Below are 25,498 nucleotides of genomic sequence, written 5' to 3'. Positions count from 1 at the left end.
GGACCTGGGCTCGGCTATAGAATGTTTTCTAAATACCAGGTCTCCCAGTGTATTTGCCTGTGTATCAAAAATGTAATACTATAAAAAGAAATGAGATTTCTTGCTCATTCCTCTTCCTTATGACCATCTATATAAAGGATATTAGACTACTGTACTTGCATTTATTTCTCAGAGTAACAAAAATGTTATCATTTTCTCCTGTAGCTTTCACAAACTAATCTGTGATATTGTGCTTCAATTAATCCTAACCAGATAAATCTAATTCAAATAAAACTTTAGAATTATGTCACAAATGAGTTAAGGGTGATTAATTTTTATTGTTCTTTTTTTTTTTTGGTACTGGGGATCGAACTCAGGACCTGGTGCTTGCACGGCAGGCGCCGGAACCACTGAGCTAAATCCCCGGGCCCAAGGGTGATTAATTTTTAAATAACATAATAGATACTTTTAAAAGCTAATATATCAGGGGCCAGGGATTTAGCTCAGTGGTTCCAGTGCCTGCCGTGCAAGCACCAGGTCCCGAGTTCGATCCCTGGTACCAAAAAAAAAAAAGCTAATTTTTGAAGTGCACTTTAATGTTTAATTTATAAATGTTTACACTCAATTTTCCAGAACATGTTATATAAAATGGAATATGCTGATTTATATTTCACTTTTTCATACCAATAAAGCAAACTTTATTTCCAACTTACTGATGTCTGCCACAAATAAAAACAAAAAATTTTTAACTGCTTTAGAAAAGACTCAATTTTTAAAAATCTCAATTAGAATTTCATGTTAAAGAAAATGAGAATTAAAATCTAGAACATGCAATAGCTATTTATCAAGAAATACACTAGTGTTTATTTACACATATTTGAGCATAGCTCACTGTTTCTCAATGGAAACACTGCTGGCATCTGAAGAGAATTATGCAATATGAAGGACTGTCCAGCACAATGTAGGAAATTTAGCAGCCTCCTTGTTTCTTTCCCTCTAAAATTTCACAGTGTGCTCTCCTCCCCAGTCACTGTGACCACCAAATACAGCACCCCACCAAATTGTGACCACCCTTCCCTTTCCCAGTATCACCCATAGGAGCAGTTCCAAAGTACCATAACCTTCCTATGTTAATGAAAATCTCTGCAATATAAACTGCCAAATTTCTGCCTTAAAATACAAAGCAAACTGAATATAATTTTAACATTTCTTGATGACACAGGGTCTTGATTATGAACAGTGACTATTATGTGCCATTACAATGTAGTATCTCAGGAACTAAAGTGTGTATGATCTCTGATCTTGTATTAATTGACCCCAGTCTATTGTATTTGGACATAAGAAGATTTATCTTTATTGAGACAAGGTCTCTCCACATTTCCCAGGCTAGGTATCAAATTCACAGACTCAAGTGACCCCCTGCTTCAGCCTCCTCGAGTATTTGGAACTACAGGCATGTGTACCTTGCTAAGACTTTTATTTGAAAATCATACTACCTTATTTATCTTTTCATTCTTCTTGGCAAATACAGTATTATTTCTTACTAGACTGTTTAATGCTAGCATCTTCCCCACACAATAGTAATTTTATATGCTAATGACCAAAAAAGCAAATAAATAAATGCTTTTCGGTCATTAGCATCATCAATCAAAAGCCTGAAGTGATAGATGAAGGCTTACAGATGGCTCCAGGCCTTCCTATGAACTAAAGTGCATGGGCTTGGAGATAGCTACTTTCCTTCTCACTAAGAAATTTAACTGTTTTTATTTTATACTGTGCTGTGACTTAAAAACTCCAGCAATCTAACAGCTGAATAAATCAGAAGTTAACAAAGCACCTATTACTAAATAATCAAGTTTTACAACTATAAGACACTACCATATACTACAAAATACTCTAATCAAGTATTGTACTTGTTACTAATAATATTTAAATAACTCACCTGATTTCTTTTAGTCCTTCTCTCTGGATAACTTGAAGAATTTCTTTATGACTCATGGGTGTATTGGGGTATTTTTCTAAGACCTGAGAAACAAGTATATGATAATAAATTATTTCTTATTTTAAGTTCTTATGTAGCAATTATAGCTCTTCTAATTGTCTTAAATTACATCCCAAACACATATACTGAGAATTTTCATCACAGATCTTCTCTCCCTCAACCACAAACAGCAAATGAAATTCTGAAGCAGAAATGGATCAAAAAGCTAAAATTAACCATTAAAATACTATTAATGACTATGAAATTGTTTGCTGTCTGCCTCTACCCACATATCACATCCCTACCTCTGACCTACTGTAAACATCTTAAGATTATCCATTTTTACATTTCCAGAAAAAAGTACAGCACGGATGTGCAATGAATTCTTAACCAAACAAATGAAGCATATAACTACAGTGAAATTCAATGATGTGTGTGCTGGTTCTCATGAAGACAGAGAGCAAGCATAGTCCCTCCTGTTTCAACAGAACACATGAAGCAGTCACTTGAAAATGACAGTGGGTGGCATGGGGAGGAAACAACAAGCACCACGCGTATGGCAGTGAGTTTCCTGGTTTTGTTTCCTCTGACAGCTCTTGGAATGAACCAAATAGCAGCCCCCGACCTGGAACAGCACACTAAATACAGACAGAAAGGATCCAAAGAGAATTCTCTTTCTTGGTCTGAGGCACAGCACATGGTACCTTCTTTGTGTCACACAGAGGGAGGGGAAATCCTGAGAGGTTTGGGTTCTCTTGTTTTCCCACTTCTCTTTCTCTGCCCCTTCCCCAGGCCATCAATGGCAGCAGCTGTGGTGGTGTTAAGACCAGTAGTGGCTGAAGAGAGACCTAAAACTCCAAGAAAGGGAAACTTCTGGTCCCCTGAGTGCAGAGGGAATCTCCATGATTTATATTCTTTATCGCCCTATTGTGTGACTTCAGAGATAAACGCAGTACTGAAGTGTGCAACAAGTTCGGGCAGGTGGCGTACTCCTAGATTCTAGGCCAGACTGGGCAACCCAATGACTTACATAGACCCTGTCTCAAAATAAACAATAGAAAGGGCCAAGAACATAGCTCAGTGTGAAGACCCTCACTCAGTTCAATCCCTAGTACTGCAAAAACAAAACTCCTACCCTTCCCTGAAGTTCATTTTTCTACAGAATTTAAAGAAAACATAGTATCATAACGCAGGATCAAAATGTCTAATATACAATCGAAAATCACTCAACACAAAAAATCAGGCAAAGGAAAGCTATATGATATGATACAAATGTTAGAACTCTCAGACAAAAGCTGTAGGGCTGGGGATTTAGCTCAGCGTTCCACTGCCTTCCTCACAAACACGAAGTCCCAAGTTCGATCTCTGGTACCCAAAAAAAAAACCAGCCGCTAGTGTTACCATGGTTCAAGAACTCAGGGTATCCAGGTATGACGGGTCCTAGCTTAGGATACTTAAGCTGGAAGATTGCTTAATGCCAGGAGTTTAAAGTCAGGCTGGGCAACATATCAAAACTTCATCTCAAAAACACAAAGGGCCAGGGATTTAGCTCAGTGGTTCCACTGCCTGCCTCACAAGCACAAGGACCCAAGTTCAATCCCTGGTACCAAAAAAAAAAAACAAAAAAACCCCACACAAAACAGAGGTTGGAGTGAATATTCTTGAAATCAGTAAGTCTCAGAAAAAAAAAATATATATATATACATATATGCTTCATATATTTGTGTTTATATGTAAAAACAAAATACAATTTTAGAACTAAAAGTTTAGTACAATAACTGAAATTTTAAAAATTACTAGAAGGATTTCATACCAGAATGGAGATAAGAGTTAGTGAACTCGAAAAAACAGCAACAGAAAAAACAATGAACAGATTCAAAGGGAGACTATCGAGAGCTCTAACACCCATGCCATCAGTCACAAAGGCAGAGGAGAAACAATGGAGTGCAGAAAACATAACTGAAGAAATAGCAGCTGGGGATTTACCTCAGTGGTGCTGCCACCTCCCTCGCAAGCACAAGGTCCTGAGTTTGATAAATCCCGCTACCACAAAAAAAAGAGAAAGAAATAACAGAAAACTCCGCAAATTTAGCGATAAACACAATTTCAAGAACAACAAATCTCATACAAGGCAAACTCAAAGAAATCTATACCCAGAAAAGAACTCCTGAAAACTGAAGAATGGGAAAACTAAGACTGTTCTCCTCCCAAAAAATCCTTTAAGCAGCAAGGAAAAAATAATTTATTACAATAAGGAGAACAGTGATTCAAATGACTGTGGGTTTCTGATCAGAAAGTACAGGCAGAAGAGTGAAAATTTTTTTAAAGGGCTGGGGATTTAGGTCAGTGGTTTCGCCGTCTGCTGTGCAAGTGCAAGGACCCGAGTTCGATCCCCAGTACCAAAAAAAAAAAAAAATGTTTTTTTAAGTGTGGAAAAAAAGAACCGTTGATCCAAAATATGGTATTTATGAAAATTACCCTTCAGGAATAAAGGAGAAAGCAAGGACATTCTCACATGAAAGAAATTATCAGACTTGCCTTAAAATGACAATCTCTTACGTCAATTCTGAATCTCCCAGGGTATTTTCCATCTGTTTCTGTTTAGAAATTAACTTCTTGAAATGGATACTTAACCATTATTGTCATCATTATTATTTTATTATTTTCTTGGGATTTGGGGGGGTGGGGTCCGGGAATGAAACTTTAAGAGCTTTGTGCATACTAGGCAAGTGCTCTGCCTGAGCCACACCCCAGCCTCTAGCATTGTTCTTTTCTAATAGATGGATGCAAGGCTATAAATTCCCCTTTATGCGTAGTTTTGCTATATCCCACAAATATTAACATGTACTATTACCATCAAGAATTAGCTCAATATGCTTCTAAATGGCACTGTGATTTCTTCCTTCATTTGTAAAATACTCAGCAATGAGTTGCTTAATTTTCAAAATTAAGATTTTCCATTTTCCTTGTTTTAATTTTTATTAGCATGTGTCTGCAACACATAACTATTACATTCTTTGTGGGGAGGTGATACATGTACACTACGCATCTTAATTCTGTCTTTTTTCCCTTGCCCCTTCCCACGTCCCCCACCATGTCTCAGTCCTCTCTCCATTTACAAAAGATCTGTTTCCCTGTTTTCCCTATTATCTTTTATTTTGCTCTTTATTTATACTTTGGGTTTTTCATATAAGAGAAATCATGTGGTATTTAAGCGTGTTTGTCTGATTTATTTCACTTAACATTATGGTCCCAAAGATGCAGCCATTTTCCTACAAATGACTCAAAATTTATCCTTCTTTATTATACAGTAGTACTCCACTGTGTATACATATCACATTTCCCTTATCTATTCATCTGCTGTTGGACATACAGGCCACTTCCAAGATTTACCTTTTATGAACTGTGCCACGATAAACAAGGATGTGCATGAATACTGTAATGTCTTTCATTCTTGTTTTTCCATTTTTTCTAATTGCCACTTCAGAGAACCTCAGAACACTTAATTCCAATTTTAGTATATGTGCTGCCGAAGTGAGCACAGAACACTTAATTCCAATTACTGTCCCCACCTGACCTCACACATTTTTGTTACTGTTGTGTATAATTAATATGCATTTAGACTTAAAACACTTATTTGTCCCTTCCATGGATTTTTATCTGTCCAGCATCTCTCCAAGCCTCCACCTAGAATTATTTTTCTGATAAGCTCATTTTAATATTTCCTTTAGGGTGAATCTGCTAATGACAAATTTGCTGGGTTTTTAGTTGTACTTATTTTGTCTTCATTTTGGAAGATAAGATACTGTGTATAAAATTCTAGGCTGGCAATTATTTTCTTCAACACTATAAAAGTATCAGTTCATTGTCTTGTGGATTCCACAACTTCTAATCTGGAAATCAACTTTTGGTTTTATCACTGATCTTTTAAAGGTAGTGTATCCACGCCCTGCAACAAACCAACCTTCTGGCTTTAGTTGTCAGCAGTTTACTATTATGTGCCTAGAAGTAATTTTCTGCTGGACGTTCATAGGACTTTTTTTCTTTTTGCAGTACCAGGGATGGAACTCAGGACCTTGCACTTGCAAGGCAGGCGACGGCACCTCTGAGCTAAATCCCTGGCCCTATAGGACTTCTTGAACCTTCTTGGCTAAGTTTTCAAAATTGCTCCTGCCCCATTCTCTTTCTTTCCTCCTTAGAATCTAATTACTAAATGTTTTTATTTTACAATGTCCCATAAGACTCTCTTCTTTGCTGTCATTTTTTTTCCATCTTTCTGTTTCACTATTTATATCAACTTAATTTTTAAACTAGCTGAAGAAACAATTACTAAAACTAGAAAATCTACCTTAAGCCTAACCACTGAGATCTTAAATTTCAATTATTATATTCCTTTGGTCTAAATTTTCCATACCAATTAGTTTGTAGTTTCAAACTTTCCATGAATATTCTCCACCTTCTGTTAAGTACACGTTTATAAGTGTGTGGGGGGTATTGGAGATTAAACTCAGAGCCTGAAACACGTCAGGCAAATGCTCTACCACGGACCTATACCTCACGCCCGAATTATATTAATTACAGCTATTTCAAAGCCCATCTCTGAAAACTCCAATCAATATGAGTCATCTGAATATGCTTGTGCTATTTATTTTTCAGTAAAAATCTATTTTCTATATGCGGCTTTTTTTCCTGTATTTTTTGTTGTTGCTACAGTGCAATTTTCCTACAGTAAAATATGGAAATCTTAAGTGTATAACTCTAGGAGTTTTTAAATACGTGTGTAGACAGATAGGAACAGATATAGATGAATATCACATAAAGATTTTCAATATTCCAAAATTAATTCCAGGTGTTGAGTTAAAGCCATACACGATCCTATACATCAATATATACATTAAGCAAAAGGGATTTTCTCCATGCTATGGTTTAAATGTCTGCCAGCTTCAAACGTTCTGTTGAAGTTTAAGAGCCACTGTGAAGTGTTGAAAGATTGTTTTAGTTTGAGACAGGATCTTGCTAAATTACTAAACTGCCCAGGGTGGGCTTCAACTTGCAAGCCTTCTACCTCAGCTGGGTACAGGACCTGCACTCCCATAATCCAAAACACACACAAAAAAACACCTATTTTTAACAGATGGTTTGTTCAAATACATCTCCAAAGTCCAATACATTCTGCATCTGGTTAGTACTCATGCATTTCTCCCTTCTCTTTTTTTTTTTTTTAAGAATAGGAAAAATTCATTGGGAGAAAGAAAGCTTCTGCCTAAGAGAGACAGAAGGGGGACCAGAAAGTGGGTTGCCCGCTCACCCCACTTTCAAAGATGTTTTATACAGCAAAGCCATGTGGTGAAGTGGGTACAAAGTGGGAAAAAACTGTAAGACCCAATGGAAATTTACAAGGTGGGCATGAGGTGGGACAAAACCATGACCAACCAATAAGATTACAAGTACAGCCACTAGGTAATATTGATTAAATGGGAATCATATGGGAAGACAAGTCACATACAAGGACTTTCCCATTTAGAATATCAATCTCTGCTATCTATCTCTAGGGGAAGTAGTACTTCTTTTCCTTTTTATAATGCTAACCAGTAAATAAGCCTCAGCTGTTCTCCTCAGTTGTTGGTTCCTTGCTGTGTTGGCTCCTGGAGGGCTGGTGCCTTAAGGGAGGCCCTGTCTACCTGCCAACAAGATATCTAATTAACTTATTTATCTATAATATTCCCTCCTCTGAAGAAGTACCCCTAACTGCTGTGAGGGGGTAAAGGGTGAAGACAGGTCTGGCTACTTCCAGCTGAAGAGAGTCGTAGTTGTGATCAGCGGTTATAGTTACTCTACAGAGAAGCTAAAGGCCCTCGACAGGTGCCAGGCATTGTCATCTTGGTAGTCGTATAGTTTGAGTCAAAGATGTAGGATCCTGTATGAAAGTTTCCTTCATGTCCTGGATTCTTTGTTGACCCTAAGGGGTCAGGGCTAAAATATTGGCTGTCCTCATAGCCATTACCTTTCTAGTTTTGGTCTCCAAACTTTAGTTGTTGAACACCCAGAAGAGAAGACCAGTGACATAAGTATTTCGGTAGGAGCAGTGAGCTTAACTGTTATAATTTCATCTGGACATTAAGCACGTTTAAAATATATTTTATCAACCATGGTCATTTTAGTAGTTGAATTGAATCCATGTCCATCTTAGTATGGAATAGTCTTTCAGTCAAACACCTCCATCTGACCCCAAGACATTAAATGACATAAAGAAAACTCTTTTATTTGTTATCCTTTAGTAGGATGCCATCTCTGACCAGTAATCTCGGTGGAAGACCTCCAAAATGATATAGGGGGAGAGATGTAACTCCCAAACCTACTAGATATCCGAAATGCGAGTTCGTGTTCTCTAAAATTGAAGAATGAATTCTAGGAACAACAGAGGTTAAGAATAGGAAAAATTTATTGGGAGAAAAAAAGCTTCTGCCTAAGAGAGACAGAAGGGGGACCAGAAAGTGGGTTGCCCCTCTCCCTTTTTTTTTCCCCCCTCTCCCTTCTTTACTTAAAACAAGTAGATTGTACTAGTTTTCCCCATTCTGGACTTTGTTGATTCTCTATCCCTTGTACTCCCTAATGATTAGGATTCACTCCTAGAGGCTTTTTTAGGAAGGCTCCCTCCCCTAGAAGCATAGGCAGTATTGTATACTTCCTATCATACCACATCAGAACACACAAAGTACCTTTACTCTCTTTGAGATGCCAAGATAGATCAGTGGGGCAGATATGGTATCTTAGCTACTTTTCTCATTGCTGAGACAAAACACCCAACACCCAAAGTTAAAGGAGGAAAGGTCTATTTCAGCTCACAGTCTGTAGAGGTGTCAGTCCTCAGGTGGCTGGCTCCAAGGAAAGGTAGCACAGAAGAGGGGTGTCACAGAGGAGAAACAGTCCATGGCATGGCAGGGAAGAAGGCAGCAGCAGGCAAGCAGCAGCAACAAGCAGTGAAATAGCAGAAGTGGCAGCAGCAAGTCTGCCTCTCCATTTTATCCCACCCAGGCTACTAGCCTTTTGTGTGCCAGCCACACCCACGGTGAGCCTTCCCTTATCCACCCAGCAGTCCAGCCTAATGGCCTGTAGATGTGACAGAGTTCATGCATCTGGAAGGTTCCTAAGCAGATGGGATAGTGGGAGAGAGGTAAACTAATAAAGTCTTTGTTAAGGAATGTAGGCATGAGTGGGGAAGGGAGAAAATGAACACCTAGATTTACAACAGCGATGGCAAACTGTTTATTATTATTTATGTTTCTGGTACTGGGAATCAAACTCAGGACCTTGCACTTGGCAGGAGATTAAAAACTCCATCAGAAGTCTGCGCAGCAGAATGAACCAATGTGAGGATAGAATTTCACATATAGAAGATAACATTGCAATTAGTGACCAGGAAAAGAAAAATTGCTTTAAAATTGTAAGGGAACATGAGAAATCAATCCAGCAGCTGCTAGACGATGCAAAGAAGAATAACATAAGACTGATTGGAGTCAATGAAGAAAGAGGAGAGAGTGCAGATGACATAAAAAAACTGTTCACAGAAGTGATGGCAGAAAACTTCCCAAGCAGGGGAAAAGAACTTGACGTACAGTTAAGTGAGGCATATAGGACTCCAGCTAACCTTAATCAAAAAAAATCTACACATAGGCATATAATAGTTAGGATTCCAGAAATCCAACAGAAGAATAAAATTATACAAGCAGTGAGAGAAAAGAAACAAATCACATACAAAGGAAAGCCCATCAAAATCACAGCAGACTTCTCAATGCAAACCCTCAAGGCAAGAAGAGCCTGGAGTGATGTATTTCAAGCCCTAAAGGAAAACAGCCTCCAACCCAGATTGATCTACCCTGCAAAACTATCTTTCAAAATTGATGGAGAAATAAGATGCTTTCATAATAAAGAGCACCTCAGGAACTTCATGAATACCAAACTGGCACTCCAAAAAATTTTAGACAATACCCTAGGAAAAGACAATGAGGATCACAAGGAAACCCAGCAGAATGAATCCACTGGGCGTGACAAATTAAACGCAAAGGGGGAGAATCCAACAAAAAGAAAAAGTCATGACAAGGCTTTTAAAACTTTTGACTTCATCTCCCTAATGAGTGTACAATTCAATCTTATTATTGTACTGATTAGTATTTTTCTGATTCTAGAATTGCACACCATTCCTTGTGCTATACTGGCTATTGATCATCTTATGTCTACATTTTAATTGGGTTGTCTATTAATGAGCTCTAAGAATTCTTTATATATTCTGCTCTAGGTTATATGCATTGTAAATATGGTCTGTTTAAGGACTACTTTTCATTTTAATGAGGTCATTTAAAGTTCTAAATTTTGATGGAATCTCATCAATTTTTTTTCTTTTATACATCATGGTTTTTATATCCTAGGTAGTTCTTGCCTACCCTGAATTCATAAATATTTTCCCTTATAATTTCTTCTTAAAGTTTTATACTTTTAGGCTTTCTTATTTAGGTTCATAGATTCCTTCAAGTTATTTTCATGTATGGAAAAAAAGGGTTGAGGTTAATTTTTTATATACGGATACCAGGTGTTCTAGTGCCGTTTGCTGAAGACACTATCTCTTCCTCGGCTCTTGAATTGAGTTTATATTCTATAAAATGCTAATGTTAAATAATCTTTCAAAACTCAGTGGACCATATATGTGTGGTTCTATTTCTAGATTCTCTGTTTTTTTCCAATGATCTATATGTCTTTCCTTACACCAACACTGCCTTGATTACTGTAGCTTTAGAAGAAGTCTTAAAATTGGGTGCTAAACATCTTCCAACACTGTTTTTGTTTTTGTTTTTGGCTTTTCTGGGTCCTTTGTACTCCTACATAACTTTTAAATTTCAATATCCAATTCTTCATTTATAGCAAGTATACCCAGACCTGAATTTTTATATATACCTGTGTTTTCTAATCCTGCTAAAAAATAAATTCAAGTACAAGTTCTAGGGGCTCCTAGAGATTTCTTAGTATTTTCTCTGTAGATGATCATTTCATCTACATATAAAGATTTTGCTTCTGCCATGCCAATCCTATCTTAGTTGTGTCATTTTATTGCCAGACTATTTTGGTTTAGACCTATGTTTCAAAGTCTAATGGACAGATGAAGAGCAGGCATGTATGCCCTTGTTCCCCACTTTAGGGAGAAAGCTTTGTATCATCTCCATTCATAGAAGGCATTCTCGCTGGAAGTATGGAGTACATGTCTTTGATCTGTTGAGAAGGTTCTGTTCTACTTCCAGTCTCCTGATAGCTTTTACCATGAACAGCTGTAGAATTTAGTCCAATACTCTTTCTCCAACTAGTGACAGGATCATATGGCTTTCTCCTTTCCTCTGTTAAAATGATGACTTTTAGGGGTGGATCTTCCAATGCTGAACCAACACTGCCATCCCTATAACAAAACCACTTTCTACACACTGCCAGATCTGACTTCTAAGAGTTTGTTTTGTTAAACAAATTTCTATCTATATTCATACTTTTTTCTTCTATTATCTTTATCCAGTTTTAGGATTAGCACAATGTTGATTTCCTAAAATGAAGGGAGAAGTGTTCCTTCTTTTTTCTGCTTTAATTGTTTGATATAATTTATCAGTTAAAATGTTTATGAGCCTGCTGTTGTCATATAGGTAGGTTTTCAAGCTAGGAATATACTTTCTTTAATAGGTGCTATTCAAATTTTATATTTCCTCCAGAGTTAGTTTCATTAATTTGTCTTCTAAGTTACTTCTTAGAAGTTGTCAAATTTATTTCAAAAAAGATTTTTGTAATATGCTTTCTATAGCCTTTTAAATTCTGTAAAATCTGTGGTAATGTCTCCTAGATCTTAATATTGTAATTTTAAAAATGTATAACTGATATTGTGTAACAGGAAGAAAAGGTCTAAAAGAACAGGGGAATTGGGAGGGGTAGGGGAAAGGAAAAAAGGGCAAGGAAAAAATATGAGAAGAGGAAAAAAATGGAAACAAGGTCTTTGCAAATAGGGAAGGGTGGGCAAGGGAAGGGGAAAAAAAATAAGAACCAAGAGACTCATGTAATGGTACAAGATTCCAATGATGAATGTAACTATTGTATACCTAAAATGTACCAATAAAGTTAATAGGGGGAAAAAAAAAGAAAAAACAACTGTTGGGTTGTGGATTTAGCTCAGTGGTTTCGCCCGCCGCCTTCTGCACAAGCGCAAGGACCCGAGTTCAATCCCCGGTAGCAAAAAAAAAAAAGAAAAAACAACTGTTATCCAAGGCTCAGCTGCTAGGGCAACTTGCCTCGATGCCGACAGAAAGGGCTCTGTATGCCTGCTGTGACACAAATGCCATAGGTTCGCCATCACTGCCCTATAAGGAAATATGGAAATTTAAGCGATGTCTAGGAAGACTGTACACCCCATAGCACTCAGCCAATGAGGAAAAGGGGAAGGACCTGTGTCCTGGGGGATAAATTGCTTGCTGTAACTGCCCTGAGTGTGCCTGCATACCAGACATCTGACTTACAAGACTGACATTAAAGTCCTATTTTCATAATGCTTCGTGTTTCCAAGTCCATTCCTTGAGTTTGGACCAGTGAGTGTATTTCTCACACCCAATCTATTAAAAAGTTTCCTGCCCTTGTTCCAACCTGATGATTTTAGCCACCACTGATAATCACGACCTTGCCCTCGACTCATCATTTTGGTTTTTTTATTAGTATTACATTCTTATCTGCATTACATGATTACATTCCTCATGGGAAGCTGGTACATGTACATAAAACATCTCAATTCTTTTTTCATCCCCTTTTCCTCCCTCCATCTCTTGATCCCCTTCCTATTTGAAAAAGATCTTTCATTCTCTTTTATTTTGTTCTTTGTATTTTGAGTTTCTCATGTAAGAGAAACCATGCAATATTTAAGCTTGTGTGTCTGGTTTACTTCACTTATCATTATGGTCCCAAGGTCTAATTTTCCTATAAATGAACAAATGAATCAAGTTTATTCTTCTTTATTGCACTAGTACTCCACTGCATATATCATATTTTCTTTATCCATTCATCTGTTGTTGGACATATAGGCCACTTCCAAGATTTAACTATTATGAATTGCTGTTATAAATATGGCTATGTATTAATCACTGTAGTATGTCTTTAACTCTTTGGGGAAGCTCCCTACAAGGGGGCTCGTTATTTTATTTGGTAGCTGAAATGTGCTGATGATCTATCATTTCATTTTCATTTATAAGCTAGAATGCTTCTAGGCAAATAGTTTTTTGGGGGTTTTTTTAGTACTGGGGATCGAACTCAGGACCTTACGTTTGCGAGGCAGGTGGCGGAACCATGGAGCTAAATCCCCCGGCCCTAGAATGCTTCTAAAAAGAAAAGCTTTCCTCTAGGGCCCGGGGATTTAGCTCCATGGTTCTGGCGCCTGCCTTGCAAGCGCAAGGTCCCGAGTTCAATCCCCCGTATCAAAAAGAAAAGAAAAGCTTTCCTTCATCAACTACTTGGCCACTAGAAGTACAATTCATATAGAAAAAACAAGATAATAAACTTGATTCTCCTTGTATTTACCAGTTTTTCAGAATAATTAGCTGACTTGCCAGTATCTTTCAAAGGTGACCAGTGACGCTGGGTTTCTTTGCAGCATCATTACAGACATTATGAGTACCACTTTATGGAACAGCATCATATATTTTGATAAATTTTGTGCTTTAATAACTTCACCACTTGTGAATTGGTTATTCAGGAGCACTGTCTACTTTTTTAGCACTTATATTAGCTCTGTATCTTATACTAAATTTATTAAAACTTTTACTGTAACACTACACAAAATACTTTTTCTAGTGTATTCTTCATCTTATTATTTCTGATTTTCCATGGAGGTTATCTATTTATGAATTATAAATGCTTGGTTTTTCCTTTTAGCACTTCTATACTTAAATGTACCTTCTCCTTCAGCAGCTTAAAAACTTTGGTTTTCATTTATATTTAATGTACATAAGAAAATATAGACAGAAGTGAGGAAAATATACAGATACATCAGAAAAACCCAAGAGAGAAGGAAAAACAAAATGGCCAAATATTTCTGAGTAAACATATTATATTAAACTATTACATTCTATTACCACAGATTTAATGCAAATAAAAAGACTACATGGGTATGGTGGCACAAACCTGTAATCCCAGCTACTTGGGAAGTTTGAGGCAAGAGTATCACATTGGAGGCCAGCGTGGGCAACTAAGCAAGACTCTCAGAATTTTAAAAAGGAGAGAGGCTGTAGCTGTAGCTCAGTGGTAGAGTACTTTCCTAGCACGCCAGGCCCTGGGTTCAATGGGAGAAGGGGGAGTATTGTACTTGTACCAACTCCCCACCATGAATGTAATCATTACGTACTGCAAACATGTAGTGAATGAATGAATGAACAGAAAAAAAAGAAAAGATAAGCAGGAAGATCTCAAGTTCAAAGTCAGCCTAGATTACATAATGTTCTGTCTCAAAAAACAACCAAAAGAAGCCCCACTAGTTCTGCAAAGCACTTATCTTAACCACAGGAGGGCACTGTTATCACACAAAGCTCATTCTGATTTGTTCATAGAACTACAAAACAATTTTCAGAAACTACTTTATGAAAATATGAATAACCACTAAGAAGCAGATAACAATTTTAGAGAATGAAAGCACAATCAAGTGGCATTTTACAGTGCTCAATACACCTATTTCTTAGCTAATAGATTCTCAATTCACCTAATAAAGGATTTAAAAATTATATTTTGAGTACTCAAGCATCTAGATAGCCTCTAATATTTCAGCTTGATGTTAGATAAGCAGCAACTATACTTAAATTACTGTTGCATTTATCAATTCATTCCAGATATGCAACGATGTGTGGCTTGAACTTGTATAATCTAGATCTTATATTTAAACTGTCCAAATTAGGAAGCCCAGGATGTAGCCCAACAGCACAGTGCATGCTTGGCAAGTGCAAGGCCCTGAGTTTGATTCCCAGTACCTAAAAAATAAAATGTCCAGATTAATAACACAGTAATCTTTATAAATTTAACAGTGTTATAAAGGCTTATTTACTGTCCAAAAGCTTTAATTAGGATAACACAGGGGATAATAGTGAACAAGCTCACCCAGGAAATCTGCAGAATGGAAAGACACATGAAAGTCTACACTACAGAACAATATATCAGTGTTTAAGAGCCAGAGAAGAAGCAGGGTGTGGTGGTGCGTGCCTGTAATCCCAGCACTTGGGAGGCTGAGGTAGGAGGATTGCCACAAATTCAAGGTCAGCCTGGAATACACTGAGAGACCCTAAGTAGATCTGTGTTCTTACCAACTTAATCTACTATCCAACTTTTTTTTTGGCAGTACTGGGGATTGAGCTCAAGGCCTCACACATCCTAGGCAAGCACTGCACCCCTGCACTACATCCTGGCCCTTTTAATTTTGATACAGGATCTCACTAAATTGTCCAGAATTGTCTCAAACTGTGATCCTCCTACCTCAGTCTCCAGAGAACCTGGGATTACGGGGAAATAACAACACACATGGCTCTGTTCAACATTTTTGTGACAAAAAAGCCACTCCACCTTCCATTCTCAATGCACAAGGTGGGAACCAATGCCAGCACAAAACCAATCAGCACTTTCAGGACTGTTATGTAATTCCACGGTACAGGGCTTGCTGGGCATGCATGAGGCCCCAGTTCCACCAAAGGGGGGGGGGGTGTTTTTTCCATCCTCTTGGCTACAGCAATTGGTTTAGAAATGGGCAGAAGACTCAAGGCAAGGCAGAATAAGATAATGTTTCGTTTCGTTTTGTTTCACTCCAGCAACCACTGAACTTAAACCTAATAATATTGAGGCTGAAGCTAACAGCTTTCTTGGTCCACTGAGAACCAAACCAACATCCTAAAAGCAAACAAAAAGAAACTCAATCTTGACAATGCTTTTTAAACACTGAATCCAACCATATCTAAAGTTCTTCCTGGAGATCTCTCAATGATCAATAAATTCCCTTTTCTTCTTTCTACCACTTTGGGATAAGTTTTCTTTGGTATACGTTTTCTATCACTTTCCAAAAAGTTCTGAGATAGAGCCCATCCCTAGACCAAGACTAAGAGCTCCTAGAATAATGAAAAATCTATATTATGAATCCATACATAGAGGTTAACAGTAAAACTAATTATGGCGAATAGACTGGCAATAGTTAGAGCCTATTAGTCAAAAAAAGCTTTCAAGGGCCCGGGATTTAGCTCAATGGTTCACCACCTGCCTCACAAGTGCAAGGTTCTGAGTTCAATCCCCGGTACCCAAAATAAAAAATAAAAAAGCTTAGAACCGGGGATTTAGCTCAGTGGATTTGCAGCCTGCTACACAAGCGCAAGGACCCCAAGTTCGAGCCCCGGTACCAAAAAAATAAATAAATAAAATAAAAAAGCTTTCTCAAGCTTGGCAAAACAAAACAACAATGCCTCACATTTTACTTATGTTTTATAAATTATTAGAACTGTATGATGAAATATTCTCAGAACAAGCCAAAGAAATGCCCTGAAGCTACCACAAGTTTACCAGATGTCAAACACAATCTGTGCTTCCAGTTAATGGTCAAAAGAACCACGCCCCAATAAAGATCTCACTTTCCCCATAAATCCGCTCTCTGCCACAATGACTCTCCTCCTTCTCAACTAAAGTACTCAAAGTGGGCAACTAATTAAACTGCTTATTAGTTTTTATTATTACTAGTTATATTACTTTTATTCCCATATAATGAAATGCACTTATTGAAGCAAAACAGCCAATGTGATATTCAAGAGAAAACTGGAAGCCTCCTGAAGAGAGTGGCAGCTACACAGATTTAGAGTTCCTGAATTGTACCTTCTTCTCTGAAGAAAACTGCATTTGCTCTGAAGAGTTAATACTGTCCCCATTATAACAGTCCCCCAAGAAGTACAATTTCTTTTTTTTCTTAGTACCAGGGATCGAACTCAGGACCTTGCGCTTGCAAGGCAGGCGCGGTGCCACTGAGCTAAATCCCCAGCCCAAGAAGTACAATTTCTATTTAAAGCTCCAATTTTAATGTGGAATAAACCATCACCCTGCCCCATTTTGGCCACCCTTGCATGGTTTAGAAGAAAAAAAAATGCAGGCACTGTAAAAAGAGAACATTACTAAATAGTGAGGGAAAGTTGCACAACAGAACGAAGGAAAAGAAAATACAACTTTTAATGAACTGGTTCCTGGATTTCATCATGAGAACCTTCTAACACCAATACCCATTGCTCTCACTGCTGCCCTTCCTAGGTCTAGTGAACTGTGTCAGAGTACACACAAGAAGTAAGAGGCATCTATTCCTTCATAATCGGTAAACAGACTGGTATCTCTTCAAGGTCAGTGACCGTGTCACACAGTAATGAATCCCCCAAACTAAAACAAGGTCAAGTGGGGTGGGGAAACCAGAAAAAAAGTACAATGAAATATCAAAGGCACTTGCTGAAATATCAATAAGTGTAGAGCTGGAGTAATTCTTTTTTACCCCTAACCCAAATTCCTACCATGTGCAAGTAATATTTTGAAGTTCATTTTATTTTTGTAGTCAAATATCTTGGCTTTTATGGATTCTACACTGTATTTTTTCTAAAAAGACTGACACAAAACCCAGAGATATATGAGAAAAAAATACTGCAAATGTGATTATCTTGGAACTGTATGTAGCAGTGTACAAACACAATCAAATAAGAATACATATATTCTTGCGCACATGTACATGCACACCTGCACCAACACATTCATAAAAAATAGAAAAATCACAGGGGAAAAGCTAGAAAACATCACAAAGTTATAACAAGTTAGTGGAAAAAAAAAAGATTCAAGGAAAGAACTGGCAAAGGATATAAAAGAAGTCAGAAAAGCAAAAACACAAGAGGGCAATTAACATCTAAAAATGATGTTCAACCACAGCCAAAGGAGTATAAATATAGAAATCAAAATCAAAACCAGATTTCTGTCTAACTTACTGAACTGGCATAAGCCCAAAGGCTCAGAGTCCAGTACTCAACACGGTATGGGGACCAGGTCTTTTGAGCACAATATGGCTTTCGGTTAGATACCCCTTTGACCCAGCAATTCCAATATAAAAATTAATTCTATTACTATACTCCCACACAAATACATACAATGATATTTACTGAAGCTATGTTTGTAATAACATCATAAAAGCATAAAAGACCAAAATTCCAGTAAGAAACTAGTAAGACAGAATGTTGAATAAACAAATGAACAGAATATGTCTCCATCAAAGAGACCAATATGGGCACCAAAAAGCACAAACTGCATTTCTCAAACTGTGAAAAGTTCTGAGTAGCACAGTGGTACATAAATGCAACCCTAGCCCTCGGGAAGCAGGAAGATCTTCAGTTTGAGGTCTGCCTGGGCTACATGGTGAGTGTGAGATAAGCCTGAACCACACAGTGAGAACCTGTCTCAAACGAAGCAAAAGTTAACAGCGTGAAAAAACAACCCATAGAACGGAATATGCAAATCCTATCTACTAAGGGATTTATAAAGAAGTACAACTCCAGGGCCGGGGATTTAGCTCAGTAATTTCACCGCCTGCTGTGCAAGCGCAAGGACCCAAGTTCGATCCCCAGTACCAAACAAAACAAAACAAAACAAAAAGAAGTACAACTGCAAAACATAATAATTCAAAAATAGGAAAAGGATTTCAACTGACATTTCTCCAAGACATACAACTGGCCAACAAGTATGTGAAAAGCTCAACATCGCTAAATTAGGAAAATGCAAATCAAATATAATGAGATGTAAGGGGCTGCATTTAGCTCCTGACATGCAGCACCTGCCTCACAAACACAAGGTCCTGAGTTTGAACCCCAGTACAGGGCAGAGGGGGGACCAATGAGATGTCATTTCACACATATTAGAATAGCTGAATGAAAGAAAGAAAGAAAGAAAGAAAGAAAGAAAGAAAGAAAGAAAGAAAGAAAGAAAGAGAAAGAAAGAGAGACAGAAAGAAAATAAATCAGGTTTGGTGGTGCACACCTATAATCCCAGCCAGGAGGATCATACATTTGAGGCTAGCCCGGGCAACTCAGAGAAACCCTGTCTCAAATTTAAAAGGGGCTGGGGATATAGCTGAGTGTGTGGCTCTGACTCAATCCTTAGTACTGAAGAAAAAAGAAAACAGTATTGCTAAAGACATGGAGAAATCAGAGACCTTGTGCAGTGTTGATGGGAACTTAAAACAGTGCAGACAAGTGGAAAATAGTATGGCAAATCCCCAGATAATTAAAAACAGAATTACATGACCCACCAATACCATTTCTGGGTGTATATCCAAAAAGCTTTCAGAGCAGGGTTTCAGAAAGACATTCATACACCCATGTTCATAGCAGCATTATTCACAGTAGCCAAAAGGTAGAAGCAAACCAAGTGTCAATGGATGATGTGTAAACACAATGTAGTATGTACACACAATGGAATATTATTCAGCCTTAAAAAATTCTGGCATCTGCTACTGTGTGGATGAACTTTGAAGACATTATGCTAAGCCGGCCACAAAACTACAAATTCTGCACAATTTACTTATATGAGGTCTCTCAAGCAGTCAAACTCATAGAAATGGAAAGTAAAACAATGTTTGCCAGCCACTAGAGGAAAGGGAGAATAGAGAGTTGTTTAATGGATATATTGGCATGCTACTCATACTTATCATACTTTAAGGGCCACCTTTCCGTCAGCAGTGTTCCTAAGAAATCCCACAATCTCTTGACAGGTTTTACTGGAATCATTTAGGGGTTCTAAATAAGCAATTATGATATCAGAAACAATATTTTCTCTTCCTTATTGTTTATACCTCATTGATTTTGGGTACTATGTTGGTTACAACTTCTAGGCTAATGCTGAATGACAAGTAATAACAAATTTCCTTATATTTTAAATTTTTTGTACAGTATGTCTCTATGGTATAGTTTCACCATCGTTGTGGTGTCGGCTATTAGAAATATTTTTTATATTATAAACCCATCCTTCAGCCATACTCAAAAGAAAAATGATGATGCGTGGAATAAGTAATATGTTAAGTCTTATATCCACTATTCTCAAGCCTGCAGCTTTAGGAGGAAAATAAAATTTAAGTAAACCAAATAAAGGATCAACTATATCTAAATCTCCCACACAGAGGAAAAAGCTCTACTTAGGTTTATCTGCCCGGGTAGTATTGGTGCTTAGTATTTTTTCTACATTGGGAGGTTTGAACAGATGTTGAATTTTAATAATTGGGTTTTTTTTACATGTGAGATAATCATATAATTCATTTTTGTCAAGGTAACACTAAATTCTGCAACCAAATCTCAAAATGTTCTAAAATTAGGTTTATACAATACAGATTATTATTCCTGTAATAGCTCAATTCCTGGTCAGTTGGCCATTTTTTTCAATTAAATAATTCAAGAAATAAGGCTCTTTCCATGGAGTTTTCTTTTCTTTTTTTTGGTACCGGGGATTGAACTCCGGACCTTGCGTTTGCGAGGCAGGCGGCGCAAGGGGTTCGATCCCCAGTACCAAAAAGTAGAAAAAAAACCAACAAAAAAAAGACTATCTCTTACATCTTTCCTCTTTGATCATTCTACTCCAACTGCACTGGCCTCCCCGACCATCCCTACACCAAGACAGGCACCTCCCTGCCCAAGAGTCTTTGCACAAACTGCTTCTTTCAAGTAGAATGTGGTTTCCCTGCATACATGCGAAGTTTTATCTTCACATGTTTCATTAATCACATGTAAAGTTCTCCATAAGTATCCAATTAAAATTTCAAACTGGGGCCGGAGATTTAGCTCAGTGGTTCCGCCGCCTGCCTTGCAAGCAGGAAGTCCAGAGTTCGATCCCCGGTACCAAAAAAAAAATTCAAACTACTCCACCACCAGCCAGGTATCACCTAGGCATACTGCTTTTATTTTGCCCCACAGCACTTGTCACTGATGTATTATGTACTTTATACATCACATTGTCCCTCTTCCACCCCTACACACTTAATCATTATCCTGACTTGTTCACTATTGTATCCAATAGATCCTACAACAGTGTCTTGCTAAGTACTCAAATATTTAACTAAATTAAACGTTCCATACAGTGAATTTCCAAAGCTGCGACAATGAAATTTAGTGTTTACAAATGATCCTATCCTAAGCCATGGTCTCTCCATTAGCTTATAAACCTAAAGACTTTTGTTGTTGTTGTTGTTTGTTTGGTACGGTGCTCGAACTCGGGACCTTATGCTTGCGAGGCACTCACTGGAACCACTGAGCTAAATGCCCGGCCCAAGACTTTTTTTTTAAAGAGCCAGGGTCTCAATGGCTTGTCCAGACTGGCTCAAACTCCTAGGCTCAAGTGTTCCTCTTATCTTAGCCTCTCTGATGCTACAACCACAAGCACCCATTTCATCCAACAAGACTTGATTTTTTTTTTTTTTTGGTACTGGGGATCGAACTGGGGATCTTGCGCTTGCAAGGCAGGCGGCGGAACCACTGAGCTAAATCCCCAGCCTAAGACCTGATTTTTAAAAACTGACAATATTTTTAATACCATCTCTCTTGGTTTCTGTCTATATCTCTTACTCTACTTGAGAAAGCCAGAAAATGCCTCAAAAGAATATACTCTACCACACCCGAACAGATTAATTTCATGCTATCCTTTATTTCACAGCTGCCATGTCTTTGCCATTTCCATTTTGTCTAACTTCAAAAATAAATAAAAACTAATATCAAGAGGGAAGTAGGTAAAGGGAGGAAACAGTGACAAAACACAAGTAGAAACTATATATATATATTTTTTTTGGTTTTATGAGACAGAGTCTTGCTAGCTTGGCCCTCACGGAAATCCTCCTGCCTTAGCCTCCTGAGTGCTGGGACTACAGGTGTGTACCTCTGCGCCCAGCTAGAAACTAGAATTTTATATGAAAAACTTCAGACTGTAATATGTTTATTTTAACTTTTTTTTCCATTAAGTTTATTGGTACACTTTAGGTATACAATACAGTTACATTCATCATTGGGATCTTGTACCTTTACATGATGTATCTTGGTTCTTACTTTTTTCCCTTCCCCGCCCTCCCTTCAACCCCTCTACCCTTCCCTATTTACAATGACTATTTCCATGTTTTTCCTTTTCCACTATTTTTTCTTTTCCCTTCTTTCCTTTCCCCTACCCCTATTTCCCCTACTCCTTCAGACGTTTTCTTCCTATTTCACAATATCAATTATACATTTTTTTTTTTTTTTGGTACTGGGGATCGAACTGGGGACCTTGTGCTTTCGAGGCAGGTGGTGGCACCACTGAGCTAAATCCCCAGGCCATCAATTATACATTTTGAGGGCCAGGGATTTAGCTCAGTGGTTTCGCCGCCTGCTACACAAGTGCAAGGACTCGAGTTCGATCCCCGGTACCAAAAAAAAAAAATTATACATTTTGATTCTTATTTACACTTTTAGTTTTTCACACCAGAGAAACTATTCAGTGCTTACATGTTCGTCCTATTTATTTCACTTAAGAGTATGGCCTCAAGGGCCGGGGATTTAGCCCATTGGTTTCACCGCCTGCTGTGCAAGTGCAAGGACGCGAGTTCGATCCCCGGTACAAAAGAAATAAAAAAAGGGTATGGCCTCAATGTGCATCCACTTAGCTATAAATGTCTCTAGTTTCTCATTGTTTATGGTTGAGTAGTACTGCATTTTATTTTAAAAAACTACATCTTCTTCCAATCTGCAGTTGAGGGGCAATTGGGCTGTTTCTATAATATGTTTAATCATTTATATTTTAAACATTTCTAGCCAGAGTAAATGTTATTTAATTATAGCTGAACTTCAAAGCTATTTCTTGTAATTTTTAGGCCAAAAATTAGCCGTAGAAAATTCTGCACTTTAACACCATGATCTCAAACATTGCTGGTGGCATTATGAAGTGACATAAGCCTTAAAGTAAAGAAATATGGACCGGGGATTTAGCCCAGTGGTTTCACTGCCTGCTGCACAAGTGCAAGGACCCAAGTTCAATCCCCAGTACCCCCCCGCCCAAAAAAAGTAAAGAAATATATCAAGAAGCAAATTACAAGTAAGCAAGACTTCTAATATTTCCAAAGAAAATGCTCTCCAAATAGGGACGAGTTCCAATTCTAGAACAGATGGAGTAAGCTTACTACATATTGCCACTCCAACTAAATATAACCAGAAAACCTAGGCAGGAGCACAGGTAGCTGAGGACTATGCAAAGGAGGTGGATTCTTCCCATGATCACAAGAAATACTCACTAAGACCACATCCTGGGCCCTAAAACACACCTTAACAAATTTTAAAAAACAGAAATCTGTTCTCTATCACAGTGGAATCAAACCAGTAATCAATGAGAGAAAGAGAGCTGGATAATCTCAAAATACTTGAGAGTTTAAAAGTATATTCTAAGGGTTGGGATGTAGCTCAGTGGCACTGCACCTGCCTGGCAAGTACAAGGTCCTGAGTTCGATCCCTGGCACCACAAAAAAAAAGAAAGAGAGAGAAAGCACAATTCTAAATGACATAAGTCAAACAAAAAATTTCAAGGTAAATTTTTAAATATTTTCAACTAAATGAAAATCCAATTTATCAAAATTTGTGGCACACACAAAAAAAACATTTGTGGGATACAGCACGTTATGGTTTAGACCTGGGAATTCACTGCAAGTCTCACATGTTCTAATATGGGCTTCTGGAAGCTGACTGGGACTTGGGGCACTACGGCTAACTTGCTCGATCTGGGCTTAGCATGCAGAGGCTGTCGTTGGAGCGTGACCTGGAGAGGCCCATCTCCCTACAGTTCCATCCCTGCCAGGCCCTCCACGTGCATCTCTGTGGACTGAAACTATGGGCTGAAATTTCTGAAACAGGGAGCCTATTAACCTCTCCTCCTTTAAGTTGGGGGTGTCAGGTATTGTGTCCCAGGGACAAGGAAAGTGACTAAGATGCAGAAAAAGCAGCACTTAAGGGGAAATTTAGGGCATTAAATGTACATATTAAAAATAAGCAGGGCTGGGGATTTAGCTCAGTAGTTATGGCGCCTGCCTTGCAAGCGCAAGGTCCTGAGTTCGATCCCCGGTACCAAAAAAAAAAAAAAAGCAGCAAAAGCAGCACTTAAGGGGAAATTTAGGGCACTAAATGTACATATTAAAAACAAAAGATCCAAAAATCAATAAACAAAGCTTCTACTTTAAAAAAACCCCAAAAAAGTAAATTAAATCCAAAATAAGCAAAAGAAATTATTAAAATATCAAATAGAAATCAATGAAACTGAAAACTAGAAATCAACAGAGGAAAAAAAAATCAATAAAACCAAAAGCTGCTTCTTTGAAATGATTTTTTTTTTTTTTTTTTAAATCAAGCCTGGGCTGGGGATTTAGCTCAGTGGCACTGTGCTTGCCTCACAAGCACAAGGTCCTGGGTTCAATCCCCAGTAATCCCAGTACAAAAAAAAAAAAAATCAAACCTGTAGACAGGCCAAAAACTAAAATAAAATAAAACAGGCACAGATCAGTAGCACTGAAATGAAAGAGATGCCCACTACAGATCCTATGAACATTAAACGAACAATAAGTCAGGCAACCCACTTTCTGGTCCCTCTTCTGTCTCTCTTAGAAGCTGTCTTTCTCTCAATAAATTTAAAAAAAACCAAAAAACAATAAAAGAATTTTTTTTAATAAAGGAATTTTTAAAACAACTCTGTGCCCACATATTTGATAATGTAGAAGAAATGATCAAGGTCTTAAAAGGCACAATCTGACAAAACTCACACAAGAAAACATATACAATCTGAATAGTCTATAGCTATTATTAAAGAAGTTGAATCAATAATTAATAACTCCCAACTGGGAGTGGGGGTGCTCGCCTATAATCTCAGCACTCAGGAGGCTGAGGCAGGGTGATCGCTCTGAGTTCAGGGCCAGCCTGAACTACAAAGGGAGACCCTGTCTTTAAAAAAAAAAAAGAAAAAATTAGTAACTGCCCAAGACAAAAAGCATCAAGCCTAGAGAAGATCAGTGAGTGGTACATTCTACCAAGACGAAATTTTAAAGTAAGAAATTATACAAGTTCTCTACAATGTCTTCCAGAAGACAGAAACAGAATACTTTCTAACTTATTTTATGAGGCCAACATTAAAATAGAAATCTACAGACCAGCCAGCATCTATCATGAACACAGATGCAAAAATTCTTAACAGAATCTAACAATGACTTGATTATCCAGCAAAGTAAATGGTTGCAGGTAGATCAGGAAAGAAAATCAGAATGAATTCTGAACTGACAGTAAGGTTAGCGTTTTTCTCCCCTTCTAGCATCTCTTAATCTAACCCAAAGAGCACAAAAACTGGAAATGCATATTAGCATGAACAGAGAGAGAGCCACAAAAAGCCCTCAAGCCTCCTAATGCTTAAATATGGAGCAAAAATACATTAATTTTTCTTTTTCTCTCATTCATC

General features: G+C 37.8%; 1 protein-coding gene across 1 annotated transcript in view; it reads right to left on the bottom strand.

Annotated features, from left to right (window-relative positions):
- Nucleotides 1–25,498, bottom strand: part of Asxl2 (ASXL transcriptional regulator 2) — a 146,641-nt gene that overhangs the window by 102,928 nt on the left and 18,215 nt on the right. Inside the window, exon 2 of the mRNA XM_021253585.2 lies at nt 1,922–2,004. Coding sequence (XP_021109244.1) covers nt 1,922–2,004 — 83 coding nt within the window. The remainder of the gene's footprint in view (nt 1–1,921; nt 2,005–25,498) is intronic.

Source organism: Heterocephalus glaber, unplaced genomic scaffold (assembly GCF_053883595.1).
Source record: "Heterocephalus glaber isolate CG9 unplaced genomic scaffold, H.glaber_assembly_v1.0 deba00001457, whole genome shotgun sequence".
Lineage (NCBI taxonomy): Eukaryota > Metazoa > Chordata > Mammalia > Rodentia > Bathyergidae > Heterocephalus > Heterocephalus glaber.
The sequence above is the reverse complement of the archived record's forward strand: the minus strand, read 5'-3'. Positions and strand labels throughout refer to the sequence as shown.